This window comes from Leucoraja erinacea, chromosome 9 (assembly GCF_028641065.1).
Source record: "Leucoraja erinacea ecotype New England chromosome 9, Leri_hhj_1, whole genome shotgun sequence".
Classification (NCBI taxonomy): domain Eukaryota; kingdom Metazoa; phylum Chordata; class Chondrichthyes; order Rajiformes; family Rajidae; genus Leucoraja; species Leucoraja erinaceus.
In genome coordinates, this window is record NC_073385.1 from 44,143,481 (window position 1) to 44,163,320 (window position 19,840).

The 19,840-nt window shown below is 42.9% G+C and overlaps 2 protein-coding genes across 2 annotated transcripts; both read right to left on the reverse strand.

Annotated features, from left to right (window-relative positions):
- Window positions 1–231: 231 nt before the first annotated feature.
- Window positions 232–6,755, reverse strand: gjd2b (gap junction protein delta 2b). The gene is given in 2 exon segments (XM_055640688.1): window positions 232–2,444; window positions 3,267–6,755. Coding segments are annotated over 2 exon segments (969 nt in total). The 5' UTR covers window positions 3,398–6,755; the 3' UTR covers window positions 232–1,606.
- A 6,315-nt stretch (window positions 6,756–13,070) lies between these two features.
- LOC129700313 (actin, alpha cardiac muscle 1) lies at window positions 13,071–19,398 on the reverse strand. Its single transcript, XM_055640689.1, has 7 exons — window positions 19,241–19,398; window positions 18,156–18,297; window positions 17,111–17,435; window positions 16,110–16,271; window positions 15,832–16,023; window positions 14,197–14,378; window positions 13,071–13,408 (listed from the first exon to the last, which is right to left on the reverse strand). The coding sequence occupies exons 2-7, from the start codon at window positions 18,282–18,284 to the stop codon at window positions 13,265–13,267; spliced, it is 1,134 nt and encodes a 377-aa protein (XP_055496664.1). The 5' UTR covers window positions 18,285–18,297; window positions 19,241–19,398; the 3' UTR covers window positions 13,071–13,264.
- Window positions 19,399–19,840: the final 442 nt, after the last annotated feature.

Below are 19,840 nucleotides of genomic sequence, written 5' to 3' on the forward strand. Positions count from 1 at the left end.
ATAAATAAAATGTATTATTATTATTATTATTAAACCACACTGATTCATGTTCTCCACAGATGCTGCCTGACCCGCTGTGTTCCTCCAGAACTTTGTGTATGTTTTCCTTAATATGACACACCCCAGCTTTGTCAAATGAATGTGTAGACTTTAGAGATACGGCGTGGAAACAGGCCCTTCGTCTTACCGAGACCATCCCGACTAGCGATCTAGAAACCAAATAGCCTACAAACTTGCTCGTCTTTGGAGTGTGGGAGGAAATCGGAGCACCCAGAGGAAACCCACAGGGAGAACGTAGAAACTCCGTACAAACAGCACCAGCAGTCAGGATCGAATCCGGATCTCTGGAGCTGTGAGGCAGCAATTCTACCGCTGCGCCACCGTGCCACATTTTAGCCTCCGGCCCATACATGCACTGGCCTAATATAAATTTCATTTTGAGCAGAGTACCTTGGATGAAATGCCTTTCTTCGAAACTCATTCCCCGATTGAAGTTTAGAACTTCAGATACTTTGGTTCATTTACCATTTGTACACCGAATGAATCAGAACATTGAAAATAAATATGTGTTAACTTCACACAACCTCTGCATGTCGAGGGCGTTTAATATCAGACGCGGTGTTTCAAGTAGATACAAAATTGTACGACAAATTAAGGTTAGCGGTAGGGACATGTAGGCAAACACAGGAGAATAATTCCTAAAAACTGTAGACATTGGAACGCTCTGTACGATATAGGTTTTCAATATAAATTATAAGATTAACCCTATGCAATTAGTTGTTATTAGACAGCGTCAAAAGTAACGGTATTTTAAAAGAAAATATACAAATTTAGTCCATCAGATTTCTGTCCACGGCATTCGCCAGTGCTAAAACGCACAGTTTCAAACAGAACGTGTCTTCTATCTCGTGAAGAGGAAAAATGGCTCAATTATTAAGTGTCTTTAAAAAGGGGGGTAACATTCACATAAGGGTTTCGACCCTCTCATTCAGCAGCCGTTTTGATTATACCATGAATGGTAATAAAATGTCAATAATTCTACACAAAATACTCCATAACGACAGTGTAAATAATGTGGGCGCAGGAATGAATTAGCAGGGGTTTGTTTTTGTATCTTCACGCACAAATCCGAAAACAAGCAACTTAATTCTTGATTTGTCAGGGGTTATAGCGAGAAGGCATTAGAACGAGGTTGGCAGGGGCAGATAGAACAACCATGATTCAATTGTGGAGTAGACTCGATGGGCCGAATGGCCTAATTCTGCTCCTAGAACTTACGAACGGTTTCGCGTGGAGTTTTCGCCAGTTCGTTGGGTCTCAAAGTCTCGAAGGAGCTCGGTGGAACATTTTAAAATGCACAACAGAATTGGCGAGGTGAAACAGCATGCAATGTGTAAGAATGATTCGACAATGTGTAACGCACGCTGGGCTCATTCTGATTTTCGGTACGTTGTAAACTCCACCGGACAGATTCCGAAACGAAGCGGGTAGCGGGGCACCCCGTGTCCACGGGAGCCATCCCTGGCGTGCTTGGGTCGGCCTCGGGCAGCTTCACCTTCGAGCCGAGCACAAGAGGAGAATAGCGAGCCTGCCCTTCCCTCCCATCTCACACATAAGCAGAGTCGCTGGACTGAGTTCGCCCGAAGTTGGGCACCCCGATTCTATGCGGCGAGTCCTTGTTCCTGATCTCGTATATGGATTTGCGCCGCTCCTGCGCCCCTCTCACCGCCGTTTTGATCTTCCTCCAACCCAAGTGGTTCAACTCTGCCAGATTGAGGATCACGCAAAGACCACTCACGGCGAACATGAAGACGAGGAACACAGTCTTCTCCGTGGGCCTGGACACGTAGCACTCGACCATCTTCACGCACGGGTATCGGTTACACTCGTACATGGACGGCACCTTGAACCCGTAGAGGAAGTACTGTCCCATCAAGAAACCAATCTCCAAAGCATTCCTGAAAACAACCTGGATGATGTAGAAACGCGAGATCCCTTCCTGCCGTCGAATCTTTGACATTTTGCTGTTCCTCGCAGCCGAGTTTTGCATTTCTTTAACTTCTAAAAAGTCCGACTGCATCTCCTTGGTGAAAAATTCCGAGTTCTGCAGCACCCCGTTCACTGTCGTGTTCTTGATCTTGTTGTCTTCTCGCTTCTTGTCTTTATCCAAGGTGATGAAGACGGTGGAGTACTGTCTCTCTCGCTGTTTGGAGGACTGGTGCACCGAGTACGTTATAAAGCAGAGGCTGGGAGTGCATACCATGATGATCTGGAAGACCCAGTAGCGTATATGTGAGATGGGGAAGGCTTTGTCGTAACAAGCCTGGTTACAGCCGGGCTGGAGGGTGTTGCATACAAACATGGTCTGCTCGTCATCATATACTGTCTCGCCCACGATGGCCACCACCAAGATTCGGAAAATCACTACCACTGTCAGCAAGATCCTGCGAGGAGAGAAAGATAATCCGAGTCACCCAGTCTCTCCCATACATTACTAGACATCCACAATTCTGCTCTGCGAACCTTTGCCGCACACTCTAAAACCCCTTTTATAAACCTCCCCCCCCCCCCCCCCCCCGAACCAGTCAGAACTAAAAAGCACCAATAATCGTAAAATGTAGACACGAGAAACTGCAGGAAACTGCTGAAATCTTGAACAAAACACAAAGTTCTGGAGGAATTCGGCGGGTCGGGTAGCATCCGTGGAGGGAACGGATCGGCGACGTTTCGAGAAGACTTTTCCCTTTCAAGATGTTACCTGGCCCGCCGAGTTCCTCCAGCACCTTGTGCTTTGACCAACAGTTGTTAACTTTGGAGTAGAAGCTTCAAAGGACAAAAGGACACAAAGTGCTGAAGCATCACGGCCGAGACACGAAACATCGCCTATACACGTTCTCCAGAGATGCTGCCTGAGCCGCGAGTTACTCCAGCACTGTGTGTCCTTTTGTGTAATAACCAGCACCCGAAGTTCTGTGTGTCTACAGTGTTACACCGCAATGTACATATCCATCGATCAATGTACATATCCATCAACGTATATTTGCACAAATCCGTACAAATCCATATTTGGCGAAAGATAACTTACGCAATCGCTACCATTCGCGTTTCTACTTTTACCCTATCTGCTTGCTACAAGGTACCTTTGAAAATTCCTGGATTTGAGACGTTCGACTACGTGGATTGAAAAGACGCTACTGATAAAGTTAACCGTCATTATGGATACATAATAATGGATTAAAGTCTTCGGAATGAATGCTACACCCGACGGGAGTTCGCCGCGTTAAAGGTTCATTTGCTGATTTTGCAGATCTTGGCAATCCGCTTACCTTCCTATCATTGTCGAATGCTGTTGAACAGCCGCCTCCAGCAACCTCTCTAGTATTGTCCATTCTCCCATCTCTGTGCATCCGGCGAGACGAACGGTGACTAAAGCACGGCCGTGCTGGTAGATTTCACCCTCCTTTTATTCTCTACGAAACCACACCAAAAAAAAAAAAATCTGTCCAAACCGTCCCCTTTAGCACGGCCGGTCGCAGTGTCAACGCAGACCTGTACCTGGCATCTCAGCGCCTTCCCGTCCTTAGTCTGAAGTGCCGATTAATTTAATCTCATTCGCTTTGGAGAGGAGGATGAAACGGTCGGAATGGGGGAAGGTGGTATTTAGAGTCATGCGGGTTTTAATCTTCCTTTAAATACTTTCGTCCTGCGTCACGCACAGGCAGGTTTTATTTTGTGGACATCAGCTAAATGAAGAAGGATCTTCACCATTTCATTATTTTGAAATATCCCAGGACAGATTAATTTGCTGTAACATTTGCATTGTAATCTTATATTCCCAAAATAACTGGCATGCACACTGCACGGTTTAAACAAGAAGTCGTCAGCAAAGCCAAATGCAAAAATCGTAAACCCGAGCGGCTCATTGAACACAGCGATCGCTCCCTGTGGTGACATATCCCCTACTTGCAGCCTGAAGAAGGGTCCCCACAAGGGTCCCCACATGCTTTTTCTTCAGCGATGCTGCCTGACCCGCTGAGTTACTCCAGCACACTGTTTACATCTTTGATGACACTATCAAGACGTGTTTGAGTTAATATTAAACAGAGAGAGAGAGAGATACAAAGTCATTGGAGTAATGGGACGCTCTGATTGAAGCCCCCGTTGTGGTCTGAAGCCTGTAAATCAACATTCAAATTTGGGGGGAAAACACAAAGAGATGGAGTAACTCAGCTGGTCAGGCACCATCTCTGGGGGGAAACGACAGGCGATGGTTTGGGTCGGGAGCTCTCGCCAGCCCGACCCCGAAACGTCACCTATCCATGTTCCCCAGATATGCTGCCTGGCCTGCTGAGTTACTCCGGCACTTTGTAGTTTTACTCAAGATTCAAACACCTGCAGTTCCCTGTGTCTATGATGTTCAAAGTATCTGGAGTGGAAAGGAACTGCAGATGCTGGAATAGTTTTAGTTTAGTTTAGAGAAACAGCGTGGAAACAGGCCATTCGGCCCACCGAGTCAGCATATGGTAGCGATCATCCGTTCACACTCGTTCTATCCTGCACGCTAGGGGGCAATTTTACAAAAATCTTAGAGGATTGGACAGGCTAGATGCAATAAAAATGTTCCCGATGTTGGGGGAGTCCAGAACCAGGGGTAACAGTTTAAGAATAAGGGGCAGGCCATTTAGGACTGAGGTGAGGAAAAACGTTTTCACCCAGAGTTGTGAATCTGTGGAATTCTCTGCCACAGAAGGCAGTGGAGGCCAATTCACTTGAGGTTTTCAAGAGAGAGTTAGATTTGGCTCTTAGGACTAAAGGAAACCAGGGATATTGGGAAAAAGCCGGAACCGGGTACTGATTTTAGATGATCAGTCATGATCATATTGAATAGCGGTGCTGTCTCGAAGGGCCGAATGGCCTGCTCCTACACCTATTTTTCTATGTTTCAATGTTTAGTTTAATTCAGAGATACAGCGAAGAAACGGGCCCTTCGGCCCACCGAGTCCGCGCCGACCAGCGATCTCAGTTACTCTATTCTACACACACCGGGGACAATTTTTACAATTATACCAAGCCATTTCTCGAGGGGGCTTTGAGAACATCAATGAATCATTTTCTCTCTCTACCAGCAATCTCTTCCCATTACAGAGCTTGGAATCGAATGTGTTAGGATTATGAGCATGTTTGATGCTAGATTTCAAATACATTTACGGATTGAAATAATTTAAAGAGACAAATTAGGATCTAGATTAGGCCACTTGGGTCTTCTAGTCTGCACTGCTATTTGATAAAATCATGGCTGCTGGTTGAAATTAAAAAAAGATGTTAAATAAATGCAGGTGGTTTGTACTTCTGGAGCCCTTTCACTACTCTTAGTGAAATTAATTTATAAATTTGCTTTAGCTGCAACAGAAACCAAAAATTGGTTCAGCCATAACTTCCAAAAGATTGCCGCATTACCCATCACTTTAAGAAATATCAACCAAATCTTGACTCGTACTCATGAAAGGGATATCTTCCAGGGATGACTCGGTTAAGATATGATGATTGTTTGACAGCATTGGAACTGCACTAGATGGTGTTTGCAAGTCATTGGGTGTTTCTAAAGCAGAGATTGACGGATTCTTGATTAGTAAGGGTGTCAAAGATAGATCGGCCATGATTGAATAGTATAGACTCGATGGGCCAAATGGTCTAACTCTGCTCCTATAACGTATTGACATATATTTTGTCTAAATACAACAATGCCACTGGAAATAAATGTTTTTTTTTAATGTGGCAACCTTTTGTGTGATTAGAGCAGGTCACAGGAATGAAAACTAGGCCAATCCTCCATCTGTGGTGTTATGTCGCGGAAATCACTATTAAAATATCTAGAGAGCTTTTCATTGTAACTGGATTAACAGATATGAAAGTATCAATGAACAGTTTTTCTCATTCATGAGTTTAGATAACAATTTGAATTAATTGTCAAGACACAAGCACAATAATCAAATAAGCTGCTTGAAGCCAAATCTTCTCAGCCCCAAAGTATGAATCCAGAAAGCTTTTAGGGTGGGGAGTCAGGCACAGCCATCTTCAATTATATCGCCAGTGACCTTTCTCTGTTATTTGGTCTGAAGTGACCATGTTCACTGCATGATGTTCAGTTCCATTCATATAACTCAGATATCAATGTGATTCCTGCAGCAAAACCCAGACACAGTCTCCTAATATTGTTGGCCAATTCATCAATGGTTTTCCAGAAATTCTCATATTCCATTCCCTTGCCAAATATGTCACAAACTCTTTTATTTGGGGCTGGTATGTGGCAAGTAATGATATGCCAGCTAAGTTTCAGGCAATAATGGTCTATGAATAGAAAGAGCAGAACATCGCCTGCCGATATTCAATGGCACTGCCATTGTAATAAATCTCCTGCAACATCCTTGGCAACTAAATGCTGTGTGGATGCAAGTAGAGATTAATTTTGCAACCCCTTTGTACCATCTACAAGACAGAGAAGTCAGCGGAGGTGCATGGTAGCAATCTTGTCACTTGCCTGGGGAAATGCTGATCCAACAACAGTCAATAAGTTTAACATCATCCAGCACAAAGTAACCTGCACAACTACTGTGGGTGGATTTGTCGTTCATTTCGGCATCCTCCTTATATTCAGTCTGAAGAATGGTCCCGCCCCGAAACATCACATCCATATTCTCCCGAGATGTGTTGAGATACTCCATCATTTTGTGTCTTTCTTTGGTATAAACCAGCATCTGCAAAATGAAAATAAATTATAAAAGTATAAAAATGTCTGAGAAATTAATTAGGAGTGTAATTCATTCATTTCTCTTTCATACCTCCCCATACTAATTCAACAATTAAAAAAAAGTTGCTTTAGCTATTCTGCTCAAACAGGATGTTGAAGAGGAGGACACCTCTAGTTGCCCCACATTGATGGAGATAGTAGTAGCACCCTGAGCATTATGAGCGGGGATGAGACATTCACTTCCGTTTTATCAGTTGAGAATTACAGTCAGTTCATTACTATTCAATTCGCGTGTTCATTTCTCAGAAAGTGAGATCTTTTTGAAGTTTTGTAATTTTATTTTGTTTTCATCCAAAATTCCCTAGGGATGACTAAATCCCCAAATCACCTTCATGAGAAATAGAATGATCTAAAACACAACAGCTTAGTTATGTTTGTCCTCATTTCTAACCAAGTATGTGGGTTAATATATATTTATGTTACTTAAAAACATTTACTTTGGATATAATTCCAATCCATAGCTCCGAGCTTAAATTTACTTTAAAACTATAATTTCAATGAATTCCATCTTTATAATCCTGCACTATTGTCTTAGTTACTTCTAACTGACCAAGCATGGAATTATAACTAATACTTTGCTTTGTATACTTCTACATGTAAACCAACTCTAACATAGTCCAGTGATTATACAAATAAAGAGGAGAGACAATTGCCAGTAGAGTTTATCCAGAAGTTCATCCGTTGAGAAACAATAGTGTAATGGTTACTTTATGCAGCTTGAAGTGTACAGTTTGAAAACCATGGTGGTTTTCATGAAAGCAAAGAAGATTTATGGTGCTGGAGGCTATTTAGCCCATTGTGTCTGTGTCAGTCATAAAAGAGCTACTTAATCTCATTCCACCTGCATTGCTAAAACCCATAGCTTTAGGGCCTGTCCCACATTCACGACCTAATTCACGACCTCTGCCGAGTTTGCTCTCGACTCATACTCGCAGCATTGGCGTCACGAGGTCGTAGGAGGTCGTAGGTAGGTCGTAGCAGGCTGTGATGCTAGTTGTAGGTACTCGTGGCATCAAGTAGGTCGAGGCGTTTTTCTAGCATGATGAAAAATGGCCACGAGTAAAAAAGGTCGTGAATTAGGTCGTGAAAGTGGGACAGGCCCTTTTACAAGTCATGGAACTTCAAATATAGTTTAGTTTAGTTTAGTTTAGTTTAGTTTAATTTAGTTTAGTTTAGAGATACAGTGCGGAAACAGGACCTTCAGCCCATTGAGTCCACGTCGGGCAGCGTCACCCATATGCTAGCACTATCTTCCACCCTCGGGACAATATACAATTTTTACCGAAGCCAATTAACCTACAAACCTGCACGTCTTTGGAATGTGGGAAGAAACCGGAACATCCCGAGAAAACCAACGCATTCACGAGAAGTATGTACAAACTCCGTACAGACAGCACCCATAATCAGGATCAAACCCACGTCTCTGGCGCTGTAAGGCAGCAACTCTACCGATATACCACTGTGCCGCCCCCTACAACTATGCATCTGTTTAAATGTGAACATGTCTTTTGGCTCAACGATCTTTTCTGGCTGTGAGATTTAAATCTCCACCACCCTTACCCCTTTAACCAATTACATGAAATCTATGCCCTTGGTTTGTACCCCTTGAAATAAGGAAACAGGTCTTTCCAATTTACTCTATCTAGGTCCCTCATCATTTGACACAGCTGAATTCAGTCTCCCTATCTGTCATGAACAAAGTAGCCTGGGCTTATCTAATCCTCTGTCACAGCTGAAACTATCCAGTCCTGATAACATCCTCATATCCCTTCTGCATCCTCTACAGTACAATTCCACTGTTCCTGTAGTGTATAAACCAGAACTGTAACCAGTGGTTCATTCAGTATTAAGTTCACAAATTATTGGAACAGAATTAGGCCATTCAGCACATCAAGTCTAATCCGCCATTCAATCATAGCTGATCTATGTGTATTGTACACAGTTTAAATCGAAGGTAGACACAAAATGCTAGAGTAATCCAGCGGGCCAATCAACATCTCTGGAGAGAAGGAATGGGTGATGTTTTGGGTCAAGACCCTTCTTCAGACTGTTGTCAGGGGAGGGGGTGGTACAGAGATAAAATGTAGTTGGAGACAGTACTGGGAAGGGGGAGGGGACGGAGAGAGAGGGAAAGCAAAGGCTACTTGAAGTTAGAGACGTCAATGTTTATACCACTGGGGTGTAAACTACTTGGCTATGAACATATTAACATATGAATGGTATGAACATTGACTTCTCTAACTTCAAGGAGCCCTTGCTTTCCCTCTCTCTCCATTCCCTCCCCTTGCCAGTTCTGCCGCCACTCTTACTGCCTCCGACTACATTTTATCTGTGTACAGCTCACTCCCCATACATCAGTCTGAAGAAGGGCCTCGACCCAAAACGTCACTCAATCCTTCTCTCCAGAGATACTGCTTGTCCTGCTGAGTTACTCCAGCATTTTGTGTCTATCTTCATAACCAGTTTATTCAGCTGCGAGAATCTGTGGCTGTTCCTCCAAGGACCCTATGTTCTTCCACCCCACTCAATACTCCATTCTGCTTTTCACTTCCCCTAATGCATAACCTTACACATGATTAATTTAAATAGCTCATCTGCCTCCATCAACCTTTAGACCAGAGCTGCCCTCGTGATTACTGCTGCTTGCTGAGGGGCCAGTTCCTGTACTATACTGTTCCATACGAAGACAGCCACGTCAAAGACCAGGGGAACTACTGTCCACAAAATAGGTGAACACTTTGGCACCCACGCGAGTTATTTCCATAGACTCAGCCGGCTGCCAGGCCTGCAAAAAGGCTCAAAACAGATATTCAAATGTTATTAAAGGATAATAAAATAATTTTTTTAATGTATTGTCATAAAAACAGTACAAAATTATTATTTTTTAAATCATAAAACACAAAGCAATCATGAACATTTAACACAAGTTGCCCAGATACAAAAACTGACTAAAATGAAGCTTAATTAATGCAAAAATATGTTGTTAACCAACTACTTGCCTTTATCCTTCACTATGTGTTCATCTGGCTGAAGACGCTGTTCCTGTTCTAGGTCTAACCTGCCCCTGATGGGCTCTTTGGGGCAGGTGCAGGGGGATCACTGCAGCACCGCACTTTGTTGCTGTATATGTCAGAGAAAGGCTGGTGAAGAATGAAGCGTGGTATACAGTATTTACATGCTGAAATGCAGTGATCCAAAACAGTGGAGTTCCCGCAGGGATCAGTGCTGGGGCCACTAGTCTTTATGTTGTACAGTAATGATTTGGATGAGGGGATTGAAAGCTTTGTGGTCAAGTTTGCAGATGATATGAAAATAGATGGAGGGATAGGTAGTGTGGAGAAAGCAGGGATAGACACAAAAAGCTGGAGTAACTCAGCGGAACAGGCAGCATCTCTGGAGAGAGGAATGGGTGATGTTTCGGGTCAATACCCTTCTTCGAGCAGGGACTCTGCAGAAGAACTTGGATAGGTTTGGAGAGCGGGCAGAGAAGTGGCAGATGGAATATAGTGTAGCAAATTGTGGAGTAGTGCATTTTGGTAGTAGGAATAAAGGCGTGACTATTTTCTAAATGGGGAGAGAATCCAGAAATAGGAGGTGTAAAGGGATTTGGGAGTGCTGGAGTAGGATTCCCAAAAAGTTAATTTGCAAGTCGAATCGGTAGTAAGGAAGGCAAACGTCATGCTAGCATTTATTTTGAGAGGACTAGAATACAAAAACTGGGATGTAATGCCGATGGTCTATAAGGCACTGGTCAAGCCGCATTTGGAGAAATGTGAGCAATTTTGGGCACCATATCTGAAGAAAGATGTGCTGCCTCTTGAGAGGGTCCAGAGGAGGTTTACAGTGATTGGATTTGCATATGATGACGTTTGACGGCATTGGGCCTGTACTCGCTGGAATTTAGAAGGATGAGAGAGGACCTCATTGAAACTTACCAAATCAAATAGTGAAAGTCTTGGATAGATGTGGGGGAGATGTTTCCACTCGTGGGAGAGTCTCGGACCAGAGGTCATAGCCTCAGAATTAGATGATCTGTTCCGAAGGAGATGAGGAAGATGGGTTGTGAATCTGTGGAATCTTTTTGCCACAGAAGACTGAGGAGGACGTCAATGGATATTTTTAAGGTGGAGATAGATAGATTCTTCATTCATGCAGCTGTCACGGGTTATGGAGAGAAGGCAGGAGAATGGGGCTAGGAGGGGGAGATAGATCAGCCATGATTGAATGGTGGAGTAGACTTGATAGGCCAAATGGCCTAATTCTGCTACTATCACATGATTTTATGAGCAAAATTATTACGGTTTCTATCAAGAGGTAGAAACATAGAAATTAGGTGCATGAGTAGGCCATTCGGCCCTTCAAGCCTGCACCGCCATTCAATATGATCATGGCTGATCATCTAACTCAGTATCCAGGTGGGCCATTGATAACGTTGGTACCCAAGCCAAGCTACCCACGTCAAATGATACCATGTTTAAACTGCCACTGAAAGACAATGGTAACTTGACATGGTGTCTTCATTTAAATTTACTTAAAGCACTACATTTCATCTGCACACATCATGTTGGAAAATTCAATGGAGTGCTATTAGGTCAATTTAGATTTCCTCATTTAACAAAAATGTATGCCTTTGCTTTACTCCCTCTATACCCATGACTGTGTAGACGGGTACAGTGTGAACATCTTCAAGTTCGCAAGCGACATCTCCATTGTTGGATGATGATGACAGAGTATAGAAGGAAGATCGATCGACTGACCAAATGGTGGCAGCACAACAACCTGGCTCTCAATGTCTGTAAGACCAAGGAACTGATTGTGGACTTTGGAAGAGGAAGGACGAAGACCCACAACCCTGTCTATATCGACAAACGATGGTGGAGAGAGTCAAAAGCTTCAAATTCCTGGGCGTGCATATCTTTGAAGATCTTTCCTGGACCCAGCCCACTAATATTATTATAAAGAAAGCCCATTAATTACACTACTTCCTGAGAAGATGGTGGAGATTTGGTATTTCAGAGATTACTCTCTTGAACCTCTACAGGTGTACAGAAGAGAGCATATTGATTGGTTGCATCACCGCCTGCTTCAGCTACTTGAAAGCCCGTGAGTGAAGAAGGATGCACAGTGGTGAACTCTGCCCAGTCCATCATGGATTCTGACCTCCCCACCATTGAAGGGATTTACCGGAGTTGCTGTCTCAAAAAGGAGCCAGCATCATCAGAGACCCACAACACCTTGGCTACTGAAAGGCAACCAGCATCATCAGAGGCCCACACCACCCTGGCCACAGGTTTATTATATTGTTTACAGAGTACTATGTTTACATATTCTGTTGTGCTGTTGCAAGTAACAATTTCATTATTCTGTGCGGAACATATGACAATAAAGCACTCTTGACTTGACTCCTGCTAATTTCAGAGAGAATTTGAAATATTTGATTTCATCTTTTAACGGATATTTATGTTTTTGTTAATTTCTAAGGGAACAACATTTCACATTAATTCTGCACAATGTGTGGGTGTTTTATTTTACTCCCCTTCAATGGCTTTAAATGATCACAGTATCTGTTATAACTTTGTGTGCAACATATCAATGCCCCATTTTACTGCATTTATTTGTGCCCACGGATACATTTATACTGTTATACCAGAAATAACTACATAAATACTGGAAATATTCAGTAGGTCAGGCAGTATTTATGCAGAGACAGCGAGAAAAGCTGAGTGAATCTCGGTTTCATAAAACATTCACCATTTCTCTTATCTGGGCTGCTGCTAACCTGTTGAGAATTTTCCACATTTTCTTTCTTAGTTTGCAGTTTAATATTTTTGTTTAAAAATGTTTTGCATCAGCAACATTATATGGCTTCTTGGCTTTTACAGTAAGGCTAAATTAAGTTACTATCACCTATTCAACATCACCAGTTGTCTGAAGAAGGATCTCGACCCAAAACATCGCATGTCCGTGTTCTCCAGAAATGTCGCTTTACCTGTTGATTTACTCCAGCATTCTGTGTCCCTTTTGTGTATTAACCTGCATCTGCAGTTCTTTGTTTCTACCCATTCACCTAGGGACAATTTTGCGTTGGAGAATGCTTCCATAATGCTAGATACATATGTGAGCAGAACACTTAATAGAAACTGTTTAAAAATTGAACAAGTTTTGAAAGTAGTTGTGGGAGGCCTTTTCAAGGGCAGTGATGATATTTTTCATGCATGTAATCCCCATAACTTAAACCCCAAATCAAGACTTTAATCATAAATTGCAAGTCCCGGTCTTGTTTTATTCATAGATCAATAAATATTATTGTCACAAATAAATTGCACATGTGTAAACAAACTGTACAATGCAAATAGTTTAAATACTATTTTGTGTTTCCCAATGGCCTGTTGATTCAAAGTAACCAGAGGCACAACCTTGTTAACCTGAGATGAAACTAAGTTAAAGTCATGATGTTTAGAAGCATTTGCGATGGACAATGGAGGGGCCAGCTTCATCGTACTCCTGCTTGCTGATCCACATCTGCTGAAAGGTGGACAGAGAAGCCAGGATTGAGCCTCCGATCCAGACGGAATATTTACGTTCAGGTGGGGCAATGATCTGAAGTATTAAAAATAAAGTCATTATTAGTGTGCAAAAGTAAATTCTTACACAATGCATGAACACTTCCAAAATCTGAAACTTCACAGTAAGAGTATTTTGCACAATGTATTTTAGCTTAGTTTAGTTTAACTTGGTTTAGTTTAATTTAGTTAAGTTTAATTTAGTTTTGTTTAGAGATACAGCGTAGAAACAGGCCGTTCGGCCCACCGAGTCCACGCAGACCAGTGATTGCTCACACACTAGTTCTATCCGACACACGAGGGACAAATTATAAAAGCCAATTAACCTACAACCTGCATGTCTTGGGAATGTGTGAGGAAATCGGAGCACCCGGAGAAATCCCACTCGGTCACATGGAGAACGTGCAAACTCCATACAGACAGCACCCGTAGTCAGGATCAAACCCAGGTCTCTGGCGCTGTAAGGCTGCAACTATACTGTTGCTCCACCCTGCCACCCCTTAATGAAATGTTGTAAAGAATGATGACTCATGAATAAATGCTTTCATATTATTGTGCGTTGTCCCATCTGTTCAGGGATACTGAGCGGGTTATTCCCTTTATCATGTGTCGGCACACTGTGGGTGGCTCGATGGTAATCAAGTTTTATGTTTCCGCTGACTGGTAAGCATAAAGCAAATGCTTTTCACTGTACCTCGGAACACGTGACAATAAACTAAACTTCAAACTTATCTCTTGCAGTAGTCATAATGTGTAGATTTTGCTGATATGAATTGTACGTGGATTTAAGTTTGCATTTATTGCTTGATGCTTTGTATTAGTTACCTTGATCTTCATGGTGCTGGGGGCCAGGGCAGTGATTTCCTTCTGCATGCGGTCAGCGATACCTGGATACATGGTGGTACCACCGGACAAGACATTGTTGGCATATAGGTCCTTACGGATGTCAATGTCACACTTCATGATGCTGTTGTAGGTAGTTTCATGGATACCTGCAGACTCCATACCTGTAGTACAAGTAGACCAAGTCTTATGAATGAAAAGTCACAAATGGGTAACAGGAAAATGATGACACATGATCTGGAGTGCAAACAGTACCGTGCACTTAGAAAAAAAACGACACAAGGTGCTGGTGTAACTCAGCGGGTCAGGCAGCATATCTGGACAACATGGATAGGTGCATTTTTGGGTTGGGACCTTTCTTCAGAATGATTGTAGAGGTGGAGGAGGGGGGGCTTGAAACTGGAAGAGATGAGAGGCAGGACAAAGTGTGGACACAGGTGAAGGGCGTTTGGATAGGGAGATGGTTGGAACATAGGCCTATAACAGCAGAAAATGTGGGACAGGGTTGAAGAGTTGCGAATTGTGAAGCTAGAGGAAGGAATGTAGGAAGAGGGGGTGGGGGGAGGATAAGTAGATAGCAGTCCAGGTGTAGCTTCGAGGAGGAGAGGGGGGAGTGAGAGAAAAAGGGGAGGGGGATGTGACGAATAAAATTGACTTTGACTTTGCACATGCTTGGATTTGACGTGTGAAGCCAGAATTAGATATCTAATCACTGATGTCTGCCACATCAGTGGGACATCATTAAAAGTGATGCCTGCCCTCCAATACATGCCTTATCAGCAGGTTACATTAGCAGGGTGCTATTGCAACTTCACATATAACCTCAAGGTTATGATTTTTTTTGAGAGATTTGACTGAAATGACATTAGCTGAATTGACTATGTTTTGTCAGCAGTTCACAAAGGAAACATCAGTTGTGTCTTTCCACCGTTCAGCACGTTCATAAATTCTACAGTGATATATATATATATATATACACATACTGCTTGAGGCCTAGATGTCACCTGCGGACTGCACCACTTTGCAGAGAGGCAGCAACAGCAAGGCCCGGGGCACATCTCATAAACGTTAGGTGTGACAGCAGCAGGTATTCCTGATCAATGGACAAACGTACCGATTGTCTTTAATCGAACTTTATCTTGCACTAAACGTTATTCCCTTTATCCTGTATCTGTACACTGGGGATGGCTTGATTGTAATCATTTAATCATGATTGTAATCATGCTATCCAGTGATGCCGCTGACTGGATAGCATGCAACTAAAACAAAAAAAAGCTTTTCACTGTACCTCGGTACATGTGACAATAAACTAAACTAAAGTAAACTAAACTAAACTTATGTGTAGGAAGGAACTGCAGATGCTGGTTTGTACTGAGGATAGACACAAAATTCTGGAGTAACTCAGTGGGTCAGGCAGCATCTCTAGAGAAAAGAATAGGTGATGTTTCAGGTCAGAACCCTTCTTCAGACTCCTGACCTCACTTGCCTGACCCGCTGAGTTACTCCAGCATTTTACGTCTATCTAAACAAAATCCATGTTATATTTCAAAACATCCTACCAAGTAGCACAGAAAGTCATAAATGAGTTGATCAATGTGAGTAAAACAGAATAATTACCAATGAAAGATGGTTGGAAGAGAGTCTCTGGACAACGGAAACGCTCATTACCAATGGTGATGACCTGACCATCGGGCAACTCGTAGCTCTTCTCTAGGGAAGATGACGAAGCTGCAGTGGCCATTTCATTCTCAAAGTCCAGGGCGACGTAGCATAGCTTCTCCTTGATATCACGGACAATCTCACGCTCAGCTGTGGAAAATACAAGGAGATCACTGAGAGAGTCCCTGGCGGGTACAAATCTGTGGGATGTGCTTAGCAACTTGGTTACCACGTACCGGTTGTCACAAAGGAATAACCACGTTCAGTGAGGATCTTCATGAGATAGTCGGTCAGGTCCCGACCAGCCAGGTCCAGACGCATAATGGCATGAGGCAGCGCATACCCCTCATAGATTGGGACATTGTGAGTGACACCATCACCCGAGTCCAGAACAATACCTGGAAAGGGAATGCACCTTTCATTAGGAATCTTACAAGAGAGAGAGAGAGAGAGAGAGAGAGAGAGAGAAAGAAGAGAAAGAGAGAAAGAGAGAAGAGAGAGAAGAGAGAGAAGAGAGAGGGAGAAAGAGAGAGAAGAGAGAAGAGAGAGACAGAGAGAGAGAGAGACAGAGACAAACAGAGACAGAGACAGAGAAAGAGAGAGAGAGAGAGAGAGAGAGAGACAGAGAGAGAGAGAGAGAGAGAGACAGAGAGAGAGAGAGACAGACAGACAGACAGACAGACAGACAGATTTATTGATTGATTTAAAGAAACAGTATGGAGACAGGCCCTTCATCTCTACCGACGATGATGACTCTCTCAGCCTAGATTTATAATTACAGAGATGGAGTGTAGGTCAATTTTAATAATAAAAAAACAAAACCTAAATGTTATAGGTTTGCAGATATGATAGTGGGCTCAAGAGTCTTTAGAAAGTGCCAAGAATATAGTGATATGGATCATGCACAGGCAGATGGGATCAGTTTAACTTGGCACCATGTTTGGCACAAACATTGTGGGCCAAATGGCCCATTCCTGTTGTATACTGTTCTATGTTCCATGTTCCAGTGTCCATTGGAAGTTCACAAAAGTCAGGTGGTATATTTAATCTGCATGCACTATTGATAAGTCTTATTGGCATGTACAATTAAATATAATAAATTAATATATTGTATTAAATGCACTATTCTTTACATTCTACTATTCCATCAACATTACATTGCAAAGTTTGTTCTGTGATTGTTCAAGGTGCCTGCTATGTCACAAAGTACTATCATCCAGGTGTTTTTGTGGCTTACCTGTGGTACGTCCAGATGCATACAGTGACAGGACGGCCTGGATAGCCACATACATGGCTGGCACGTTAAAGGTCTCAAACATGATTTGGGTCATTTTCTCACGGTTAGCCTTGGGGTTCAGAGGAGCCTCAGTAAGAAGTGTTGGATGTTCTTCAGGTGCCACACGGAGCTCATTGTAGAAGGTGTGATGCCAGATCTTTTCCATATCGTCCCAGTTGGTGATGATACCATGCTCGATGGGATACTTTAGAGTCAAGATGCCTCTCTTGCTCTGGGCCTCATCACCTACATAGGAATCCTTCTGACCCATACCCACCATGACACCCTACCAAAGGTAAAAATAAACATTAGCAGCTCGAATAGCACCACTATTTTCATATTGTTCACTGTATGTTGTAAGATGTTGATCAATATATCAATATTTGCCTTAAAAAAAAAGCCTTTTGCCTAGAATTTGAAGAGTAATTCTTCGGTCGGTCTAATGCTTAAAATGCAACTTTGTAAATACTTGTGTATCAAGACGGGGAAAGTTTGTGCAAATGTGCAAAATACAACAATTAATAATAATGCATAAAAAAGGAACTGCAGATGCTGGCTTATAAAAGGAGACACAAAGTGCTTTGATAGTGGGTCAGGCAGCATCTCTGGAGAACACGGATAGGTGATGTTTCAGGGCGGAACCCAGGTAAGATTGTGAGAAGGGGAAAAAGTGAGTTTTAGCTTAGTTTGTTGCCACCTGTACCGAGGTACAGTGAAAAGCTTTTGTTGGGTGCTAACTGGTCAGCAGAAAGACTATACATGATTACAGTGTACATTCACAGTGTACAGATACATGATAAAGGGAATAACGTTTAGTGAAGAGAAAGTCCAGTAAAGTCAGTAAAGAGGGTCTCCAATGATGTAAGCAACTTTTCAGGACTGCACCCATTCAATTAATACAATGTCTTCTTCCAATCAATATAATGCACCCACGTTCGGGTGAGTTTTATATTAGTCAGGGAAGTTTCAGAAGGCCAGGGAGTGTGGGGTGGGGAGAGCTCAGTACCTGATGGCGGGGACGGCCAACGATGGAGGGAAAGACGGCGCGGGGGGCATCATCTCCGGCGAATCCAGCCTTCACCAGACCCGAACCGTTGTCGCACACCAGGGCGGTTGTTTCCTCGTCGTCGCACATGGTGATTTGGGATCTAAGAGGAAAGGTAGATGTGATGAGATGCTGTCTCACGAATTGGCAATACTCTACATAATAAAACAGACCGGATCCACATGGAGTCTCAAAATCAACAGCAGCAATTATATACAATTTAGCTTTTCATCTGGATATTACTTATCTTATTGCTAGTTCATTGCTCAGCTAGTTTGGTTTCAAAGCCGTCTTTAAAAAAAAACTATCCGGTGCAATAAAGATGCTATTGAGTGACAATTAGGTTTCATCGACTCGCATGAGGCGTGTAGGAGGTGTATCTACTTGGCCTGGCATTCCTACTATTTAGGGCAGGTAACCGAATACAAACTGAAACAATCCAGAGCAAATATGAAACGTTTCTTAAATGATCATGTGGAACTTCAACTGGTTTAATATCCATACGCGTTAATCAGGCAGCTAAATATATAAACTCCTCAACTGAAATAGTGACCACGGGAATCCAGGCTGTTTTATTGTCATGGGTCCCGAACCGAACATTGACCACAGGTTCATTAAAGATCACATGTCCGTTAGTTGTGGATAACGTTATTGACAACGTCTAGGAAATCTGCCTTCTATGAATTCCCATCGATTTAAAGTTCTAGATATTGAATTTATACTTTATAAAATCTAATCAAATAATGCTAAGTTTTATGAAAAGCTCTGTAAATGGAAACCAAAACCGACATTAGAGGATAAATTGAAAACTTCAATGTTTCTTCTCTGTGGAAAAAAAAGCTCATTTAACGTAACAATCCAAGCGTTCTCTTAATTCATTTTGTTAAACTTCGAGAGTAGCAAAGACTCGTTTTTCTACACTCAAGTTCCGCTCAAGCAGGGTTTAAAGTTGACAGCGTGCTGTAGTAAGTCTGAGTAGATTCCACTTTAAGGAACTTCCCTCCCTCAGCCCAAACCCATGAATTGGATCGATTAGGAAAACTCACCAGATCAGGCACCTTCAACCACAAGGTCCTCTGCGATGCTGGGTCGAGACTAAGTATGAGCGAGGCATGGATTTATATTCCCCGATGTGTTGTTGTAACAGAAAGCCCCCTTGAGGGAGAGCCCGGCACCTTGTCCTTATTTGGTCGTTCTCACGCCACCGAGCGTGTGTGAAACCATTAATGGAGAGAGCACGGCTGCAGACGGGCGGGCAGCAGGCAGGGAGTGCTCGCAAACCCAGCCGCTCCCGGCTTAGCCCATGTAAGGAAACCGTCTTTGGCAGCTTGCAAATCTGAAGCGGCCTAGACAGAATCATCAAAGGGATGGCCAAATAGGGACTTGCAACTGAAAACATTTGTGACCGCCGAAAGGTGGGAATGTAAGGGCAGGGCAGGGCAAGAGACTGGACCGCAAAGACCAGCACCCTGTATGTACGCCCACAGCCCAGATCTCCCAGTCTAGTTATCCTTCTAGATTGTAATCGGATGTTTATCTGCTCTGTGTGTGTGTCTGTGTGTTTGAGTGCCCGTGTGTGCTTGTGTCTGTTTTTGTGTATATATCTATGTGTGTGGACTGTGCGTGTGTGTTTGTGTGTCTATGTG